This window comes from Arachis ipaensis, chromosome B06, assembly GCF_000816755.2.
Source record: "Arachis ipaensis cultivar K30076 chromosome B06, Araip1.1, whole genome shotgun sequence".
In the NCBI taxonomy this organism is placed as follows: domain Eukaryota; kingdom Viridiplantae; phylum Streptophyta; class Magnoliopsida; order Fabales; family Fabaceae; genus Arachis; species Arachis ipaensis.
In genome coordinates this window covers 129,148,153-129,170,073 of record NC_029790.2, presented here as the reverse complement: position 1 = coordinate 129,170,073, position 21,921 = coordinate 129,148,153, and the positions used below count along the sequence as shown (strand labels likewise).

Below are 21,921 nucleotides of genomic sequence, written 5' to 3'. Positions count from 1 at the left end.
TATACAACACATATATAATTGTTGAGCAATAAAAAATGACAATAGACCTAGTTGGAATATAATATTTGTTGTTACTTTTAGTAATTTATTGTTAAAAATAATAATTCAAACAGGTTATGAATTTAAAGTAATTGTTCAATTTGCTACCAGCAATTACTTTAATAATAATACAAAATACTATTATATTAAAAATTGGAAGTATGATTTTTCTCATATAAACAAATATATATAATTTAAAATTACTAAAAAAAATCACAGTCATTTTATGTCTTCAAAATATGCATTTGAAAGTTGGAACAATAATAAATTAATAATCAATACATAAATTCTTTAGGTAACTTTAAATAAGAATATATAGTTGATTAAGAAAAAAATAATGAAACAATGCTAACAAGATAGGTAACCATAGAGATATAAGTGACTAATTGTAAGATTTGAATCTGGAATCTTGAAATCGAGTAAACCTTTGACTACTTTTAAGAAAGAAAATTAGGACATGTTATGTCACTGCTGAGTGAAAGATTAGAAATTCTTCGACTTCTTCAAAAGCCCATAATTTTCTATGAACTTTTCTCATTTTAGAGAGCAATAAGGTGCATTACAAATCCTTATGAAATAAAAAATTATTGATCTTGTGAAAATGGAGGGAAGTGCAATAAATCGGAATGTATAAAGTGTATTAAAAGTATGAATGATGAATCTCATCTTCTTCTTCTTCTTCTTCTTCTTCTTTACATGCAAGCATCGAATTTCCACATTCATCCATTTAGATGTACTCCAGCAATTTGACTGGGTTCGTGTTGGCGTTGGTTTCTAGCGCCTTCATCGGTTCCAGTTTCATCATCAAGAAAAAGGGCCTTCAACGCGCACGCGCCAATGGCCCTCGTGCCAGTTACTTCCCCTTCTTCTTCTCTAATTCACTCTAATTACTCAATTAATTAATTAATTAACATTTTCATTGTGTTGATTTCCATTTGCAGGTGTTGGAGGCTACGGTTATCTGCTTTAGCCTCTCTGGTGGCTCGGAATGATTATTAGTTAGTATTACACTGCGCCATAACCTTTATGATTTCAAAGTTCAACCTTTTTTGTGTTTTCTTAGCTGATTTTGGAGTGTGTTTGATTACAGTGATTGTTGGAGAGATTGCTAATTTCGTAGCATACATCTATGCCCCAGCTGTTCTTGTTACTCCTCTTGGTGCTTTGAGTATTATAGTTAGGTAAAAGTTCCGATTTTTCAATTTGAGTAGACTCCCAATTTGGTAAACTAAAATAATGAGGAATCAATAAAGTAGAGTTATTGAGGATTTGAATGTTCCAATTCTTTTATACTCAAGTATGTCTGCATGAGTATTTACATCAAATACCGTTGTTACCTTAAACTTCTTATCTTTGTACCTATTTTCCTTTCATAAAATTGAGTTTTTGTGTATCATACCACATACTTGTATTCATATTCTGGCACATTTTTTTGGACGATGGGAACAAATTTGCCATTTTAAAATTTTGAGAAATGACTTTATCCTACATGTTTCTACCATTTCTGCCATTTTTGCTACAATATGTTGTTAGATATATGATTATGTAATTATAATACTTTTTTGTGGTTTGTGAAAATGGGGTAGTGCTGTGTTAGCACATTTTATGCTTAAGGAGAAGCTGCAGAGAATGGGCATGCTGGGGTGTCTTATGTGCATTGTGGGATCGACTGTTATTGTACTCCATGCGCCTCAAGAGAAGTCTCTTACTTCTGTTCAAGAAATTTGGCTATTGGCTGTTCAATCAGTTGTGTTGCCCGTATATCTGTTCTGTGGTTTCTTTCACTCTGTTATATTCACTACGACATGAAGACTCTGGTTTTGTTGTCTCCATTTTTGCCCCTTATAGTGGTGCTGATTTCTGTTTTGCCATGCAGCATTCCTCTTGTACACTGCCTCTGCTATGGCTGTAACATTATTCTTGATCTTGTATTGTGTTCCGCGCTATGGCCAAACTGGTATTCTCGTTTATATTGGAATATGCTCTGTCATTGGATCCTTGACTGTAAGCGACTCTTCCAACCCAATCTACTTTACATTTTAATGGTTGACAAAATTCTATACCTCGTGTCATGTTTTGCTTTACACTTCTGATAAATTTTTTCCTTTCTCTTTTCTTTCTTTCAGGTCATGAGTGTTAAAGCAATCGGAATTGCTATAAAACTTACATTAGAAGGTGTAAATCAACTTGTCTACTATCAGACATGGATCTTTCTGATGGTCGCTATTTCCTGCATCATTACTCAATTAAATTATCTTAACATGGTTAGTGACTTAGTATCACTATTGGTTTTGTTTCCTTTAAAATGTGAACATAATTTTTGGCATTCGAAATAAAAACTTAGAGCCACATAAGTTTGTATTCCTTTTGTAAGAAATGATATGCTTTCATGTTTAGACTTTCTATTATATGTCATTTGCTTAATATGAGGAAACACCTCTCTTTGTTGGAGGTGATTATAGTTTTATGGACTACAAGTCCAGTTTATTTTTCTTTGATCACCACTGATTATCATTCTTGCATTTCTTTCCGTTCCATGTTCATATTGAAGATTTTAGCTAAAGTCACTTTCCAATTGAAGAAATGATTTGAAAGCTAAGAGCTAATCTAGAAGCTCAATGTGTAACCCTCTAACCCAAATAACATCCATGTCATGCTTGACCTAGACTAACAATTGATGATCTAGAAGGCTGGATTCGAATTTTTTATTTCCCATAACTTTTGTTTGCATCATTTGTGTGGAGTTATATGGTGACAAACACTTTCATATTTGCAGGCGTTGGATACATTTAACACTGCAGTTGTGTCTCCAATCTATTATGCCTTGTTCACATCTTTTACAATATTAGCTAGTGCAATCATGTTTAAGGTTAGTATTCACTAAAACAAAACGAAAAGTGTGCCCTAAAAGAATGAGTTATCTGACACATCAATTGCTTAACTATCTGTTGTAATCTTCTATCATCTTTTTCTTATTAGGATTATTTTGGTCAAAGTATAAGCAGCATTGCGTCAGAGCTATGTGGTTTCATCACTGTGTTATCTGGCACAGTAGTATTGCATAGTACAAGAGAGCCAGATCCTCCAGTCTCTACAGGTAATGCCTCATTGTTTCCTATTTTCTCTTAATGTTTCAGTTAAGAAACTTCTGCTGTTTCTGGAAATGATCATCGCCTAATTACCCTTCTTGTACAGATTTGTCCCGAAAGTAACATGGTATATCCAAGGCAATGGTGAGTCTTGGAAACAGAAGGAAGAAGACGGGTCAGCACCTTTTAACTTAATTACGGTTGTACGACAATATCATTTCACGTGATACTGGATTATTAAGTGATAGAACTGCAAATTAGAATCACCTAATGCTGCCATTGAGTTAGACACATCCCCCATACTCCAATGACATTTTTTCTTCGGTTGATTCTACATTAAACTACATAAATGTGGTAGTGTTACTCTGTGACTCCATCTATCTGGTTTTGCAACAAGTTTCAAGAGGCTCCTATCACATTGTTTTGGTAGATAAGTCGTGCTTCCTTTTTTCGGAGGATGTTTGTTTCTGTGGCAGCGTGTGAAATGAAAGCTCGTGCGCACAATCACCAAAAATTCTTGGGTGGTTTTTCTCCTATTTTGTATTTTTTGTTGTATTGTTATTATTTTGCATTATTTTTACCCTCTTATGCTCTTTTCCCAAGTTGTACCCCCCAGTTCTTAGCTAATTTTGTGTTCATATTTTGGTGTTCCTCTGAACGTGGGAGCTAATCCATGTAAATTAATTAGTGTAATTTTAATTATTTAACTAGTTATCATTGGAAACTTATGAATATATATATATATATTACAATTTTGATTCATCTATGGTTTAACACCATCAAGATTCGGAACGAAAGTAAAGCTACTCACTCAGCCTTTAATTGTTTGATCTGAGTTGAGCTATGTCTTGGAGATAGGTCAATGAACTTGCTTGGCCATCTATACAAGAACATTGATTCAATTATAGAAAATGCTTCGAAATGTTATCTTAATTAGTATTGATGCCATTTTGAATCTTAGTTTGAATTCTAAAATTGTGGTTTGGATGAAAGTTACTTTAGTTATAATAGCTATTATTGTATATCACAAGTAAGTGCGTTATTCTGAACTTGAGGAAAAAATGGTTGCCAGAGTTACACTTATCCTACTTTGATTAATATTTTTACATTATCAATTTGAATAGAATTTAAGAAAAATGTCAAATCATAGTGACTTTATTAATGTTATCGTTCTCCTCTAACTTGTAACTATTATCAATGTTATCGTTCTGACTTTATTAGTTAGCATTTAACAGTATATAATTAATATGTTTTAAGAAGCAAAATTAAATTAGACAATATATGTATTTATATATAATATATGATGATTAATTTAATGACTAATTTTTAGTATGTATATAATATTTTTGATAAAAATTATATATAAATATTCTATATTCTATTATAAAAAATTTTCAAAGAGTTCTCACTTAAATTAATATATTTTAAACTAATAATTATTTAAAAAGATACCTTATTCCCACCTAAAGTCCATTCGGCAAAGCCATTGAGACCTTAGATAAGACCTAGCCCACCACTCTTTCGGCATTGCCATCAGAGCAAGAGAGCTAGGGGATCAAATAGTCCAATACTTACGCCATTGTTCTATACATATCTATATTCCTATACCACTGATCAAACTAAGCCATATGCTACCCTCTAATAATGTCAAATTGGCATAATTCACATTTTAGAAAAAAAAACTAAGGTAATAATTAAACCAAACTAAATATACTACTAAAATAAATATTCAGTATATTATTTATATATTTTTCTTGCTTGAATAGTCTCCTCCTCTTTTTGTAAATTCTCTTTGGTCCAATAAAACACACATATTATGTTATAGTTCCTACATAAAACATTAATTAAAACAGAATAACTATCATGATTAAATAATTCAAAGAGTTTAAAGTAACAAATTAAATAATTTTTAGAATAGAGAAAAAACCACGTACGATAATCAGTTATGTCAAGCATACTCTTTCTTTTTAGTTTTTCTCCTCTAGATCTTTTCTCCTGGCGTTCAAAAAATTTTTGAGAGTGACTAACAACTTGTGCGTAAGTTCTTGTTTTAACATATTCACTTGAAATTCTTGACCATTATTTTCCTAATTCTTCGTAGCCTTGGAGAAACAACCTGCCAAAGAGATAGTTTGATATAATGAATGATTACCAAATTTTATAGGAAAGTTCTTTCTGGTATTTTATTATTGGGTATTCAATCCTAAGAGAAATTGGGTTATGCTTTTGGCCACAGGAATTATACCATGAATTACATGCTTTGAATAGATTTGAACAAGATTATCAACATAAATGTACAGACAAAGATCAAAAAGGTAACCATGGAGTATTATTACCCTTTGAATAATATGCAAAACTTTATCTGAAAAGTTTGACAAAAAATTTTTAACCTAAAATCGAAAGATCTTGGAGGAGTCTTGATCAAATACAAATCAGACCCTTATTTTTGCAATGCACACAACTTGATGACAAGACTTATTCAACACTGAATTATTGATCAATTAATTGGATCTAAGACAGTGAGAAAGATATATGCAGGACTCTAAAGTGGAAATTTGAAATAGAAATCTATATGTTATGCTTCAAATGTACCCTCTTTTGTTACACTCCTTTTCCATCTGCCTTTGGGTCTCATAAAAAATTCATAGTTGCCAAATCACCTACTTTGGGTTTCTTCTGATTATTTCTCAAACTTTCATGGAGACAAAACTATATATTCTTGTTGGGAATGTGTTTGAAGCCCTAAACCTTATAATATATTGCACACTTTTGAAGAAATAGTCAACTTGATCCACAAGTTTTACCTTGCAACATATTATATATCTAGTGGTATTTCTTCCTTACAGATGTAGATTTGATCTTCAATATTTTTGTGTAGGTGATACCCTTGCATTCTTGAAGGCATAAGTTAAAACTCAAAAGAAGCAAATTAAGCATATAAAGAAAAGGTCACTTTGGTCTAGAAGTTTGGAGGAGGTAATTTTTATTGTATTTGATCCACTTATAATTTCAGAGATAGTAAAGAGAACTTCTATTTATACATTCATTTTCTGCATAACTAGAGAATTGAGATAAGTTGTATATAATTCATAGTCTAATGTATTGCAGATTATGGAGATGCTTGTAGACATGGTGCAATTTTTGAATTCGGAGATAAACGATGTCTTTGGCGCTGTAGGTATGTACCCGCTAAAGGCTATTAGATCTTGTTTGATTCACTTTATTATGATTTTCTAGCACCTAATGTTAATACTTTTCTATTATCTACATGATTAACTTGGTTGACATTATTGATAAAAGTTAGTTCCTTTTTGTTTATCCATGGATACCTGCAGATGGCCATAGACCATTAGTTGGACACAAGAACAATCACCAAAGATTGGGCCCTGTAGGCCTTGCTTTGCACTATGTAAACATAGTGCTCCAAATCGATACTTCATTGCAGTTCTGCTCTCTTTAGTGCCTTCTGTTGAACTGTGTTTAGATATAACTAATTATAGTTCTCTTGAGTGAAATGGGATGACATGAAAAGCTTAACTTTTTCTAATGAATAAATTATCAGTGTTACTTAGCTTTCACTAGAGTTAAAAGAACAAGTTAGTCTATGCTATCATTGAAATTCTCTGGTTCACAAAGCATTGACTATATGTTCATCTCTTGATTGCACTCGTTGAGTTCTTATGACTTTGTTTGGAGCATATTGTTGGCTGAGCTTAGTCGAAGCTAAAAATTGATAATCAAGGGCTCGACTCAAGTTCAAAATAATAGGCCCGGCCTAACTTTAATAAGCTAGGCATTTAGTCATAAAATCAGTCGCAATACTAATTACAATATTTGATAATATAGCAGATTTAAACAACAAACATATAATTAATCCGTACTTGTGCTCTTGTAAAGTCCAATGAACTGTTTGTCGCCGTTTATTGTTGTCACTAGAAGCCATAGGTAAAGGTTCGTGTTGGATTATGTTGCTGTTGGCATGTTGGTTTTGTTCTCTTCTTGCCCCTGACATGGCTGATGACGGTAAGGTAATATCCATTGGCACTGCCATGTATGCCGTAGGCGCCATTGCCTCCATCCTACCATGATAATATTACCAAGATGTATTTACATCTCAGAAAAACAAAGTATCCAAATATCTGTATGGGCAAAAAATAAATAAAGAAATAAAAAGGGAATGAAAATATTTAGAGGAGCCATCTGTGATGTTGATGATGAATCCAATGAGGCGGTGGTGGTGGTGGTGGTGGTGGTGGTGTTGCATTGACCATGGGAATGGAGAGAGGGCTGTGTTCCAATGGGGTAGCAGGCACAGGTATCATGATGATCATGTTTTCAGGATAACCGTGTTTGATGGCATTAACGTCGGTCATCACTTTCAAGAATCGCTCTTGCAGCTGTGCCGGAGTCTTTCCAGGGAGTTGAGCAGCCACGGTTTCCCAGCGATTGTTTATAGCATCATGGAAACAATTGGCCATAACCGACTCAAAGGCTTTGTTCTCCTCCCAAGTCCAGACCTGAGGTTGCGGTTGAGATTGAAGTGGTTGATGACCACCCACTGCGACAATCATCTCTAACGGTGGTTGATAACCCCAAGTGTCATTAAAAAACTGATCTGTCATCTTTCTTATATCTGTCGGCGACTTGGATTGATGCTGAGACTGAAGCTGGGATTCTAGCTGAGCCAGAGGCAGAGGCAGAGACTGGGAGCAAGGCTGAAGTGGAGATTCTAACTGAGGCAGAGGCAGAGGCAGAGGCTGGGAGCAAGGCTGAAGTGGACATTCCAGCTGAGGTGGTTGATGAACATGGAAGTCAATAGCACATTACTCTTCCATGTTCGTTGAATGCTGGAGCTGAGGCTGAGGCTGAGGCTGAGAATGCTTGGTTGCTTCTGTCTCCTCTCGGTTCGTATCCATCATGAAAAGAGCATCCAGTTCCTCTTTCATCTTTTCTGGGTTATCCTCCATATCCATCTTTGAAGCCATTGAGACCTTAGATAAGACCTAGCCCACCACTCTTTCGGCATTGCCATCAGAGCAAGAGAGCTAGGGGATCAAATAGTCCAATACTTACGCCATTGTTCTATACATACCTATATTCCTATACCATTGATCAAACTAAGCCATATGCTACCCTCTAATAATGTCAAATTGGCATAATTCACACTTTAGAAAAAAAAAAACTAAGGTAATAATTAAACCAAACTAAATATACTACTAAAATAAATATTCAGTCTATTATTTATATATTTTTCTTGCTTGAATAGTCTCCTCCTCTTTTTGTAAATTCTCTTTGGTCCAATAAAACACACATATTATGTTATAGTTCCTACATAAAACATTAATTAAAATAGAATAACTACCATGATTAAATAATTCAAAGAGCTTAAAGTAACAAATTAAATAATTTTTAGAATAGTGAAAAAACCACGTACGATAATCAGTCATGTCAAGCATACTCTTTCCTTTTAGTTTTTCTCCTCTAGCTCTTTTCTCCTGGCGTTCAAAAAATTTTTGAGAGTGACTAACAACTTGTGCGTAAGTTCTTGTTTTAACATATTCACTTGAAATTCTTGACCATTGTTTTCCTAATTCTTCGTAGCCTTGGAGAAACAACCTGCCAAAGAGATAGCTTGATATAATAAATGATTACCAAATTTTATAGGAAATTTCTTTCTGGTATTTTATTATTGGGTATTCAATCCTAAGAGAAATCGGGTTATGCTTTTGGCCACAGGAATTATACCATGAATTACATGCTTTGAATAGATTTGAACAAGATTATCAGCATAAATGTACAGACGAAGATCAAAAAGGTAACCATGGAGTATTATTACCCTTTGAATAATATGCAAAACTTTATCTGAAAAGTTTGACAAAAAATTTTTAACCTAAAATCCAAAGATCTTGGAGGAGTCTTGATCAAATACAAATCAGACCCTTATTTTTGCAATGCACACAACTTGATGACAAGACTTATTCAACACTGAATTATTGATCAAATAATTGGATCTAAGACAGTGAGAAAGATATATGCAGGACTCTAAAGTGGAAATTTGAAATAGAAATCTATATGTTTTGCTTCAAATGTACCCTCTTTTGTTACACTCCTTTTTCATCTGCCTTTGGGTCTCATAAAAAATTTATAGTTGCCAAATCACCTACTTTGGGTTTCCTCTAATTATTTCTCAAACTTTCATGGAGCCAAAACTATATATTCTTGTTGGGAATGTGTTTGAAGCCCTAAACCTTATAATATATTGCACACTTTTGAAGAAATGGTCAACTTGATCCACAAGTTTCACCTTGCAACATGTTATATATCTAGTGGTATTTCTTTCTTACAGATGTAGACTTGACCTTCAATATTTTTGTGTAGGTGATACCCTTGCATTCTTGAAGGCAGAAATTAAAACTCAAAAGAAGCAAATTAAGCATATAAAGAAAAGGTCATTTTGGTCTAGAAGTTTGGAGGAGGTAATTTTTATTGTATTTGATCCACTTATAATTTCAGAGATAGTAAAGAGAACTTCTATTTATACATTCATTTTTTGCATAACTAGAGAATTGAGATAAGTTGTATATAATTCATAGTCTAATGTATTGCAGATTATGGAGATGCTTGTAGACATGGTGCAATTTTTGAATTCGGAGATAACCGATGTCTTTGGCGCTGTAGGTATGTACCCGCTAAAGGCTATTAGATCTTGTTTGATTCATTTTATTATGATTTTCTAGCACCTAATGTTAATACTTTTCTATTATCTACGTGATTAACTTGGTTGACATTAGTGATAAAAGTTAGTTCCTTTTTGTTTATCCATGGATACCTGCAGATGGCCATAGACCATTAGTTGGACACAAGAACAATCACCAAAGATTGGGCCCTGCAGGCCTTGCTCTGCACTATGCAAACATAGTGCTCCAAATCGATACTTCATTGCAGTTCTGCTCTCTTTAGTGCCTTCTGTTGAACTGTGTTTAGATATAACTAATTATAGTTCTCTTGAGTGAAATGAGATGACATGAAAAGCTTAACTTTTTCTAATGAATAAATTATCAGTGTTACTTAGCTTTCACTAGAGTTAAAAGAACAAGTTAGTCTATGCTATCATTGAAATTCTCTGGTTCACAAAGCATTGACTATATGTTCATCTCTTGATTGCACTCGTTGAGTTCTTATGACTTTGTTTGGAGCATATTGTTGGCTGAGCTTAGTCGAAGCTAAAAATTGATAATCAAGGGCTCGACTCAAGTTCAAAATAATAGGCCCGGCCTAAGTTTAATAAGCTAGGCATTTAGTCATAAAATCAGTCGCAATACTAATTACAATATTTGATAATATAGCAAATTTAAACAACAAACATATAATTAATCCGTACTTGTGCTGTTGTAAAGTCCAATGAACTGTTTGTCGCCGTTTATTGTTGTCACTAGAAGCCACAGGTAAAGGTTCGTGTTGGATTATGTTGCTGTTGGCATGTTGGTTTTGTTCTCTTCTTGCCCCTGACATGGCTGATGACGGTAAGGTAATATCCATTGGCACTGCCATTTCTGCCGCAGGCGCCATTGCCTCCATCCTACTATGATAATATTACCAAGATGTATTTACATATCAGAAAAACAAAGTATCCAAATATCTGTATGGGCAAAAAAGAAATAAAAAAATAAAAAGGGAATGAAAATATTTAGACGAGCCACCTGTGATGTTGATGATGAATCCAATGAGGCGGTGGTGGTGGTGGTGGTGGTGGTGTTGCATTGACCATGGGAATGGAGAGAGGGCTGTGTTCCAATGGGGTAGCAGGCACAGGTATCGTGATGATCATGTTCTCAGGATAACCGTGTTTGATGGCATTAACGTCGGTCATTACTTTCAAGAATCGCTCTTGCAGCTGTGCCAGAGTCTTTCCAAGGAGTTGAGCAGCCACGGTTTCCCAGCGATTGTTTATAGCATCATGGAAACAATTGGCCATAACTGACTCAAAGGCTTTGTTCTCCTCCCAAGTCCAGACCTGAGGTTACGGTTGAGATTGAAGTGGTTGATGACCACCCACTGCGGCAATCATCTCTAACGGTGGTTGATAACCCCAAGTGTCATTAAAAAACTGATCTGACATCTTTCTTATTTCTGTCAACGACTTGGATTGATGCTGAGACTGAAGCTGAGATTCTATCTGAGGCAGAGGCAGAGGCAGAGACTGGGAGCAAGGCTGAGGCGGAGATTCTAACTGAGGCAGAGGCAGAGGCAGAGGCTGGGAGCAAGGCTGAAGTGGACATTCCAGCTGAGGTGGTTGATGAACATGGACATCAATAGCACATTGCTCTTCCATGTTCGTTGAATGTTGGAGCTGAGGCTGAGGTTGAGGCTGAGAATGCTTGGTTGCTTCTGTCTCCTCCCGGTTCGTATCCATCATGAAAAGAGCATCCAGTTCCACATAAACGCTACAGACAAAGCAAACAATCTCCTTACACCCCCAACTAAGCTAACAACCCCCGAAAAGATCACAGCCATTCCACTCGTTGTAGCTCAACACCGTCTTTGTTTGAATGGAGTCAATACTTGCCCGTGCATTCTTGAAAATTCTGGCATTCTGTTCCAACCAGATATTCCAGATCACTGCAAAGAACGCCATCATCCACCGCTTCTATCTTTGTCTTCTGTCGATCATGCCAATCCAACTCCCAAAAAGTTCTTTCATGGTTCCCAGAATAACCCACTTACTACCAAAGGATCGCAACCAGAAGCACCACACCTGCCATGTTACCTCACACCAAAGAAATAAATGCTCAACATTTTCTACCCCCTTGTGGCACAGGACGCAAATATTATCACTATGAATAGCAACTCCTAATCTAGTCAACCTCTCCTTAGTATTAATTCGACCAACTAGCACAAACCATCCAAACAATTCAATTCTTGGGGGTACCAAGCCTCTCCATAGTGCACTGGTGAAGCTATAGCTCGTGATCTCATCTGACAACGTCTCCGTTTAGATAACTTGCAGAAAGGACTTCGTAGAAAAGACACATGTGTTATCAAATTTCCACACCACACTATCCTCGTTCTCAGGTGACATCCTCACTGGCCTTAGTCGCTCATGCAGTTAATGTACAAGTTCTAACTCCCATTGGAACAGCTCCCTCCTCCATTGAAAGTTCCATATCCACTCTAAGCCATCCCAAAAACCACAATCCCCAATCACAGATCCTTGTTGGTTTGAAATAGAGAAGAGCCTTGGAAAATTCACTTTCAGTGGACCACCCTGAACCCAATTATCTTTCCAAAATCGGGTTTTCCTACCATTGCCAACTTCCATCGCCATACCACTAACCATTTTATCCCGCACCCTTTGCTCCTTGATATTTAGCTGACAGATGTCCTTCCAAGGCCCCCCTTTGACCGGTACAGACTGATTAGCTAGCATTACATTAGGGGACAACTTGTTGCAAGAACAGACAATCTTTTTCTACAGCGGGCAATCTTCCTTTGAAAATCTCCACCACTATTTAAACAATAGTGCAGTATTCCTAAGCACCACATCCCCCACCCCCAAACCCCCAAACTTTTTGGGAGCCTGGACCAACTCCCACTTGACCAGCGGAATGCCATAGGTACCGTCCTCCTTACACCACATAAAGTGCCTTTGTAGAGCAATCAGCTTGGTCGCCACCGCCCGTGGCATCTTATACAAGCTAAGGTAATAAATGGGCAAGCTATTCAGAACTGATTTGATAAGAACAAGCTTACCTGCTTTACTCAACACCTTCGCTTTCCATAAGCTAAGCTTCTGTTCCACCTTATCTATGATTGGTTTCCAAGTCTTTACCAATCGCGGGTTAGCTCCCAAGGAAATCCCAAGGTATCGCACAGGCAAATCTTTCTTTTGGCATCCCAATAGGTCACACGCACGATCTATCCACCCCTACTCACAGTTCACCGGGATCAGATTCGACTTCTCAAAATTAATGCTCAGCCCAGACATCAACTCAAAACAACGCAACAACCGCTTATAGTTCACAATTGTTTCCGTCTCTGGCGGGCAAAATAAGATTGTGTCATCTGCAAATTGTAGGTGCGACAACTCCACATGGTCCCCCTATTAGTAATGGTGCAATATGCCCGTTCCTAACGGCTTCCCCCAGCATCCGATGCAACACTTCAACGACGAGTACAAAAAGAAGTGGAGATATGGGGTCTCCTTGTCTTAGTCCCCTTTCTATCTTGAATGGTTTAGACGGTGTCCCGTTTACCAAAACTGACATAGTAGCCGTGGTAACACACTCCTTTACCCAATTCCTCCACCTTTGGCCGAAACCCATCTTCTGAAGCACAATATCGACAAAACTCCATCGTACTCTATCATAGGCTTTTTGGAAATCCAACTTGATGATAACCGCTTTCATTTTACGCGCATTCAGCCAATGGACCGTCTCGCAGGCTATGAGTGCTCCATCATGAATTTTTCTACCCTGCACAAATGCAGTCTGAGTCTGTCCTACCAACCCCGGCATCACGGACCTCATCCTCCTCACCAACACCTTCGAGATTACCTTATACAAACAGCCCACTATACTAATCGGCCGAAAGTCCTTCACCTCCTTTGCCCCTTCAACCTTTGGGACTAATGTCACCCAAGTGACATTTGCATCTGTAGGTAATTGAGCACTTTGGAAAAACCATAGTACAGCTGCACTGAATTCCGGACCAATGTCATCCCAGCATTTCTTTATGAAGTTCATATTATACCCATCACTCCCTGGGGCCTTAGACGATCCGCAGTCCCACACTGCCTCCTTAATTTCCTCCTCTGATGGCAAGACCTCCAACGCCACAGCCTCATTGCTGCTAATCTGTTCCACCAACCCATCCCTGAAACCAATCCTCGGAGAATATTCCTGTCGATATAACTCCTTATAAAACCCCCTAATGGCCCCTTTGATTCTCGCTTGATTCCGCACAAGTCATCCATTTAACATCAGCTCCTCAATCCTATTAGACCTTCTTCTAGCTGAGGCAATGGTATGAAAGTACCTGGTATTCTTGTCCATGTCTGCCGCATGCTTAGAACGAGACATCTGCTTCCAGTGAATTTCCTTCCTGACGTACCATTTTTCACAGAAGCACACCAGCGCCCTTTGTCTAGCCTCCGTTGTACCATCATATATCACATTGCTCACCAAATTGTCCAGCCTTGTGATCTCCTCCTCAAACATCCCCAGTCTCTTATCCATATCCCTAAAATTATTATTCTGCCATTGCCGCAGAGGACCTGTTAAAGCCTTCAGCTTCCACATGAATTGAGCATCTCCTAAACTTCTCCATTCATTTTTTACCATTCGCAGAAAACCGTCATGCGTAAACCAGGAATCCAGGCTTCTGAACGGTCTAGGGCCTCCTTTTAATCTTGTACCTTCCACAATCAGCGGGCAGTGATCAGACAACCCCCGTGGGCCACCTTTTAGCCGAATGTCCGGAAACTTCTCAGTCCACTCCACATTGACCAACACCCTATCAATCCGACTACAGGACCGACCCCGAAACCAAGTGTATTGCCTATCAGTAAGAGGTAAATCCATCAGCTGCATATCATGCACCCACCTCTTAAACTCCTCCGACGATGCCGGCAAGCTAGTCACCCCTTTTCGCTCCTCTATTTGCAGAATTTCATTAAAGTCCCCTAAAAAACAAAAAGGAACCTGATACAAACCCGCAACATAGCTCAGATCTTCCCATACTCCTCTCTTCTCCTCCCTCCCATGTGCTCCATATACCAAACAGAAAGCACACAGGAAATTGGACTTTGTTAATACCCCTTCAACGCACAGCCACCGTTCACCTTTCTAACAACTCCGAGCTATAAATTCTACCTCATCCCACATTAATAGTAGACCCCCCGCCGCCCCTTCCGATTCCACATACTCCCAGCCAACAGAACTATGACCCCACAGCCTTGTAACATCATATTTAGTAAGCATTACTCTTTTTGTTTCAATCAATCCTAACAGGTTCAAGTTATACTTCTTCTTCAAAGTTTTCACCATACTTACTTTTCCATCCCCTCTCAACCCCCAAATGTTCCAACAGCTTACAATCATTTAATCATAACTTGACTCACCTTGATTTTATTCTTTGGCCTACTCCTTCTCACTTTTTCTTTATGCTTCTGTAGCTTTCGTTTTGCTTCTAATTTCTCATTTTGTGCTTGCAAGATTTTCATGATGTCTTCTTCCTCATCATACAAAACTGCTCCGGATTCTACTGCAAGCGCCCAAGTTGTTGCAATTTCCCGCGTCTGATCCTCCATTATCGTCCTCCCTTCAGGACCCCCTGGATCCCGTTCGCTCTCCGAACCCACACCTACTGCTTCACTGACTGATTCCTCCCCTTTTTCCCCCTCTTGGGCATCACACGCTACTGTGCGGTGTGCTCTCCCCTTCCTGCCCTCCTCGGTACACCTGTCCAAGCTCACCATGGAACACACCCCAGGATTCATGGCCTCCATTTCCCCTGCGGTATCTTTCTTCCCCTGTCTAGACGATCCAGCACGATCGTTCCCCCCTCCCCTTGACAACCCGTCGCGCTCCCCTCCAAGGGCCTCGTCCTCGCTGGGGATTCCTGCCACCAGATCCGACGACCCGGGTTCGCGACCTTCAGCCCCCGCAAGTCTCCCCTCGGCGGTGATACTCCTGCCCGTGTCGTCCACCTCCTCCACGGGATCTCCTAGCCGTCCACCCACGCCGCACAAGGTCACTCCCTCCAGCACAATCAGAGGCTGACCCGACCTCTGTTCCCAAGAGACCCCGGTTTATGCCCCTGCCCTAACCCAATAGCTAGCCCATTCTCTAAACCCATCTCACCCAATCTGAGTCCTCTTTCAACACCCTTCTCTGATGGGCCACTACACTCAAAGCCCAATTTAACCCCCACTTCCTTTTCCTATCATGTGGATACAAAGGGTGGCCCACATGATACATATCACCCTGCCCCACTTTGCTATACTTAGCATGTCCTTCCATAAACCCTCCTCCCCCAGTACCACAGAGTTGTGTTACAGTTCTCTCGGACTCCACCTCATCGTTCCTCCCCAACCCCTTGGAAATCTCTTCTCTTTCTTTGTTGGTACTGCTAACTGAATCTGAAGCATTCAACCCATTTTTGAAATTCAAATAATCAACGTTCATATCATTTAAAAGGAAATCTTGAATTACTATTCTATCCTTGGCTGCCTCAGCCACTGATGCCCCTCCTTCAACCAAAGTCGCCGCTGGATCCCACATCACCGGCACCATATTCGGGACCCTTTCCTGATTGCCCATAGTGCCATTCCCATCACAGACTAGGGGGCTCTCCTCCACACTGTCCGCCTCCAACGTCACCAAGCCCACCTCCTTCACAAAAACGCCGAAAACAGAATCTCCAACCGAGAGTTGAACCCACTCTCTAATTATATCAAACACCCCCGTCTCCACTTGGACCCGCCCAGCTCTGAAGGAAGCACCTTCCTTGGTCGGCACATCACACTGCATCACATCCCCCCACTGTCCTCCAATAGCTTTAACTGTCTCCCGCGACCAGACATGTAGTGGGATTCCATAGCATCCGAGCCACACTTTTCGAGTGTCACACCGGTCCGACTCCCCCCAACGCCATACCCTATGGAACAGACGCAACAACGTATCTAGTTTGATATCAAACGCTTCGTCCGCATGTTGAACCGTATCAAAGGTTAGCAGCACTTTCAACGCCCCGAGCTCCCGTACGTCCACAATGTGCGGCATATTTACCTTTGTTGGTTTCTTCAGCGATGTTGGGTCCAAAGGTTTCAATATTTTCCCCACCAAGCTTCTCCTCAACCATTCCATATTAGCTTCAACGATGGGCACCCCAAGACTCTTCAAATCAGTCCAACTCTGATTGAGTGCCGTTTGTTCCTGCACCGGACTTTTCACGACTCCTGGCTCAGTAACCACCTCATTCCCACGATGAGAGTCCACAGGGCCACCTCCCTGGTTGCCTTTTCGTTGGATAGTCATCGGACGATTCCTCACCTCCCCTTGCCTTCTAAACCTTGCTTCCCCTACAGTAATCACCTTCCCTCGTAATCTCCACTGATTCATCTCTGCAATGGCTTTCAGCGCACCCCCTTTGGTCGTATAACGGACAAAAGCAAACAGATAAATCATGCCACTCTTCCATTTTCCGCCTAAATAGATGTCGTTAATCCTTCCCATCCAGCAAAACAAGTGATACAGTTCCCTTCTTGAGATATCCTCCGGAAGATTATCCACAAACACAGAGAAAGAGTCCTTTTCCAATCTTTGATATGCTTCTCGATTCCAGATTCTAGGATCGTCCCTACTTCGAACACCGCTAGTGTTCCCCCCCCCCCTCCCGTTCTCTCGTTCTCTCATTGTGTTTCCCTACGATGCTCGAGTCTTGAACAAGAGGGAACACATGATTTTGTAGATTAGAGTTGGTTAGTTTAAATTATATTAAGGGAACTTCCACAAGGATTACATTCCATCATTCCTGCGTTCTGTAGGTCTCCCTTCTTCTTAGTTTCTTTGTCAGCTTCTTGGTTCTTCTTCTTCTGGGTTTCTTGGAGAGTTTCTTTCGTTTGGTTTAATCCTAATAACACATTTATTGAAACTTCACCATAGATTAGAGTTGTTTAGTTTAAATTAAATTAAGGGAACTTCCACAAGAATTACATTCCGTTGGAAGATTTTTTTTCTCTTCACATTTAATATAAGCTTCATTTTTTAAATTAAAGTGGTTTAGATTACATTAAATTATGGATAAAATCCAGAAAGATTTCATCTTTAAAATTTTATTTTAGAATCTTTTAATTTTTGTATAATGTAAATTTGAAAAATTTTAACTAAATAAAGAAAGTATTCTAATAGGATGTCGAGCTTCTTCTTTCTTGGTGTGATGAAGTGAAGTTAATGGCAACAACTCTTCGAACCCGAAAGAGATGAAAGCCAATGGAAGAAGCCTATGCATTGAAAGCAAAGAAGGCTTACAGGCAGAGGCAGGGACTTAGGCAGAGGCAGGGACTTAGGTTGAGGCAAGAAATGCAAAAATAAATTAGATAATATATGTATTTATATATAATATATGATGATTAATTTAATGACTAATTTTTAGTATGTATATAATATTTTTGATAAAAATTATATATAAATATTCTATATTCTATTATAAAATTTTTCAAAGAGATCTCACTTAAATTAATATATTTTAAACTAATAATTATTTAAAAAGATACCTTATTCCCACCTAAAGTCCCTTCGGCAAAGCCATTGAAACCTTAGATAAGACCTAGCCCACCACTCCTTCGGCATTGCCATCAGAGCAAGAGAGCTAGGGGATCAAATAGTCCAATACTTACACCATTGTTCTATACATACATATATTCCTATACCATTGATCAAACTAAGCCATATGCTACCCTCTAATAATGTCGAATTGGCATAATTCACATTTTAGAAAAAAAAACAAACTAAGGTAATAATTAAACCAAACTAAATATACTACTAAAATAAATATTCAGTCTATTATTTATATATTTTTCTTGCTTGAATAGTCTCCTCCTCTTTTTGTAAATTCTCTTTGATCCAATAAAACACACATATTATGTTATAGTTCCTACATAAAACATTAATTAAAATAGAATAACTACCATGATTAAATAATTCAAAGAGTTTAAAGTAACAAATTAAATAATTTTTAGAATAGTGAAAAAATCACGTACGATAATCAGTTATGTCAAGCATACTCTTTCTTTTTAGTTTTTCTCCTCTAGCTCTTTTCTCCTGGCGTTCAAAAATTTTTTGAGAGTGACTAACAACTTGTGCGTGAGTTCTTGTTTAACATATTCACTTGAAATTCTTGACCATTGTTTTCCTAATTCTTCGTAGCCTTGGAGAAACAACATGCCAAAGAGATAGTTTGATATAATAAATGATTACCAAATTTTATAGGAAAGTTCTTTCTGGTATTTTATTATTGGGTATTCAATCCTAAGAGAAATTGGGTTATGCTTTTGGCCACAGGAATTATACCATGAATTACATGCTTTGAATAGATTTGAACAAGATTATCAGCATAAATGTACAGACGAAGATCAAAAAGGTAACCATGGAGTATTATTACCCTTTGAATAATATGCAAAACTTTATCTGAAAAGTTTGACAAGAAATTTTTAACCTAAAATCCAAAGATTTTGGAGGAGTCTTGATCAAATACAAATCAGACCCTTATTTTTGCAATGCACACAAGTTGATGACAAGACTTATTCAACACTGAATTATTGATCAATTAATTGGATCTAAGACAGTGAGAAAGATATATGCAGGACTCTAAAGTGGAAATTTGAAATAGAAATCTATATGTTATGCTTCAAATGTACCCTCTTTTGTTACACTCCTTTTCCATCTGCCTTTGGGTCTCATAAAAAATTTATAGTTGCCAAATCACCTACTTTGGGTTTTCTCTGATTATTTCTCAAACTTTCATGGAGCCGAAACTATATATTCTTGTTGGGAATGTGTTTGAAGCCCTAAACCTTATAATATATTGCACACTTTTGAAGAAATGGTCAACTTGATCCACAAGTTTCACCCTGAAACATGTTATATATCTAGTGGTATTTCTTTCTTACAGATGTAGATTTGACCTTCAATATTTTTGTGTAGGTGATACCCTTGCATTCTTGAAGGCAGAAGTTAAAACTCAAAAGAAGCAAATTAAGCATATAAAGAAAAGGTCACTTTGGTCTAGAAGTTTGGAGGAGGTAATTTTTATTGTATTTGATCCACTTATAATTTCAGAGATAGTAAAGAGAACTTCTATTTATACATTCATTTTCTGCATAACTAGAGAATTGAGATAAGTTGTATATAATTCATAGTCTAATGTATTGCAGATTATGGAGATGCTTGTAGACATGGTGCAATTTTTGAATTCGGAGATAACGATGTCTTTGGCGCTGCAAGTATGTACCCGCTAAAGGCTATTAGATCTTGTTTGATTCACTTTATTATGATTTTCTAGCACCTAATGTTAATACTTTTCTATTATCTACGTGATTAACTTGGTTGACATTATTGATAAAAGTTAGTTCCTTTTTTGTTTATCCATGGATACCTGCAGATGGCCATAGACCATTAGTTGGACACAAGAACAATCACCAAAGATTGGGCCCTGTAGGCCTTGCTTTGCACTATGTAAACATAATGCTCCAAATCGATACTTCATTGCAGTTCTGCTCTCTTTAGTGCCTTCTGTTGAACTGTGTTTAGATATAACTAATTATAGTTCTCTTGAGTGAAATGGGATGACATGAAAAGCTTAACTTTTTCTAATGAATAAATTATCAGTGTTACTTAGCTTTCACTAGAGTTAAAAGAACAAGTTAGTCTATGCTATCATTAAAATTCTCTGGTTCACAAAGCATTGACTATATGTTCATCTCTTGATTGCACTCGTTGAGTTCTTATGACTTTGTTTGGAGCATATTGTTGGCTGAGCTTAGTCGAAGCTAAAAATTGATAATCAAGGGCTCGACTCAAGTTCAAAATAATAGGCCCGGCCTAAGTTTAATAAGCTAGGCATTTAGTCATAAAATCAGTCGCAATACTAATTACAATATTTGATAATATAGCAGATTTAAACAACAAACATATAATTAATCCGTACTTGTGCTCTTGTAAAGTCCAATGAACTGTTTGTCGCCGTTTATTGTTGTCACTAGAAGCCACAGGTAAAGGTTCGTGTTGGATTATGTTGCTGTTGGCATGTTGGTTTTGTTCTCTTCTTGCCCCTGACATGGCTGATGACGGTAAGGTAATATCCATTGGCACTGCCATTTCTGCCACAGGCGCCATTGCCTCCATCCTACCATGATAATATTACCAAGATGTATTTACATATCAGAAAAACAAAGTATCCAAATATCTGTATGGGCAAAAAATAAATAAAGAAATAAAAAGGGAATAAAAATATTTAGAGGAGCCACCTGTGATGTTGATGATAAATCCAATGAGGCGGTAGTGGTGGTGGTGGTGGTGGTGTTGCATTGACCATGGGAATGGAGAGAGGGCTGTGTTCCAATGGGGTAGCAGGCACAGGTATCGTGATGATCATGTTCTCAGGATAACCGTTTTTGATGGCATTAACGTCGGTCATCACTTTCAAGAATCGCTCTTGCAGCTGTGCCGGAGTCTTTCCAGGGAGTTGAGCAGCCATGGTTTCCCAGCGATTGTTTATAGCATCATGGAAACAATTGGCCATAACCGACTCAAAGGCTTTGTTCTCCTCCCAAGTCCAGACCTGAGGTTGGAGTTGAGATTGAAGTGGTTGATGACCACCCACTGCGGCAATCATCTCTAACGGTGGTTGATAACCCCAAGTGTCATTAAAAAACTGATCTGTCATCTTTCTTATATCTATCGGCGACTTGGATTGATGCTGAGACTGAAGCTGAGATTCTAGCTGAGGCAGAGGCAGAGGCAGAGACTGGGAGCAAGGCTGAGGCGGAGATTCTAACTGAGGCAGAGGCAGAGGCAGAGGCTGGGAGCAAGGCTGAGGTGGACATTCCAGCTGAGGTGGTTGATGAACATGGACGTCAATAGCACATTGCTCTTCCATGTTCGTTGAATGCTGGAGTTGAGGCTGAGGTTGAGGCTGAGAATGCTTGGTTGCTTCTGTCTCCTCCCGGTTCGTATCCATCATGAAAAGAGCATCCAGTTCCTCTTTCATCTTTTCTGGGTTATCCTCCTCCTCC

At 38.2% G+C, this 21,921-nt stretch overlaps 3 protein-coding genes and 1 long non-coding RNA gene across 5 annotated transcripts; 3 read left to right on the top strand and 1 right to left on the bottom strand.

Moving 5' to 3' along the window:
• On the top strand, window positions 1,006-3,201 carry LOC107647513 (probable magnesium transporter NIPA4). 2 transcript variants are annotated; one of them, XM_021105118.1, is made up of 4 exons: window positions 1,013-1,220; window positions 1,626-2,043; window positions 2,166-2,303; window positions 2,816-3,201. In XM_021105118.1, exons 2-4 carry the CDS (start codon window positions 1,942-1,944, stop codon window positions 2,921-2,923), a joined length of 348 nt encoding a protein of 115 aa, XP_020960777.1. In that variant the 5' UTR covers window positions 1,013-1,220; window positions 1,626-1,941; the 3' UTR covers window positions 2,924-3,201. The 2 variants fall into 2 exon arrangements, with proteins under 2 accessions (XP_020960776.1, XP_020960777.1); XM_021105117.1 differs by lacking the exons at window positions 2,166-2,303; window positions 2,816-3,201 and having other exon boundaries at window positions 1,006-1,220; window positions 1,626-1,946.
• Window positions 6,018-6,534, top strand: LOC107648449. The gene is made up of 3 exons (XR_001621933.2): window positions 6,018-6,104; window positions 6,237-6,306; window positions 6,464-6,534. It is a non-coding gene; the product is annotated as an uncharacterized LOC107648449 (long non-coding RNA).
• LOC107647514 lies at window positions 13,187-15,172 on the bottom strand. The gene is made up of 3 exons (XM_016351584.1): window positions 15,022-15,172; window positions 14,163-14,808; window positions 13,187-14,000 (listed from the first exon to the last, which is right to left on the bottom strand). The coding sequence occupies exons 1-3, from the start codon at window positions 15,170-15,172 to the stop codon at window positions 13,187-13,189; spliced, it is 1,611 nt and encodes a 536-aa protein (XP_016207070.1).
• Window positions 18,109-20,413, top strand: LOC107648450. The gene is made up of 5 exons (XM_021105696.1): window positions 18,109-18,165; window positions 19,118-19,268; window positions 19,832-19,929; window positions 20,062-20,130; window positions 20,399-20,413. Exons 1-5 carry the CDS (start codon window positions 18,109-18,111, stop codon window positions 20,411-20,413), a joined length of 390 nt encoding a protein of 129 aa, XP_020961355.1.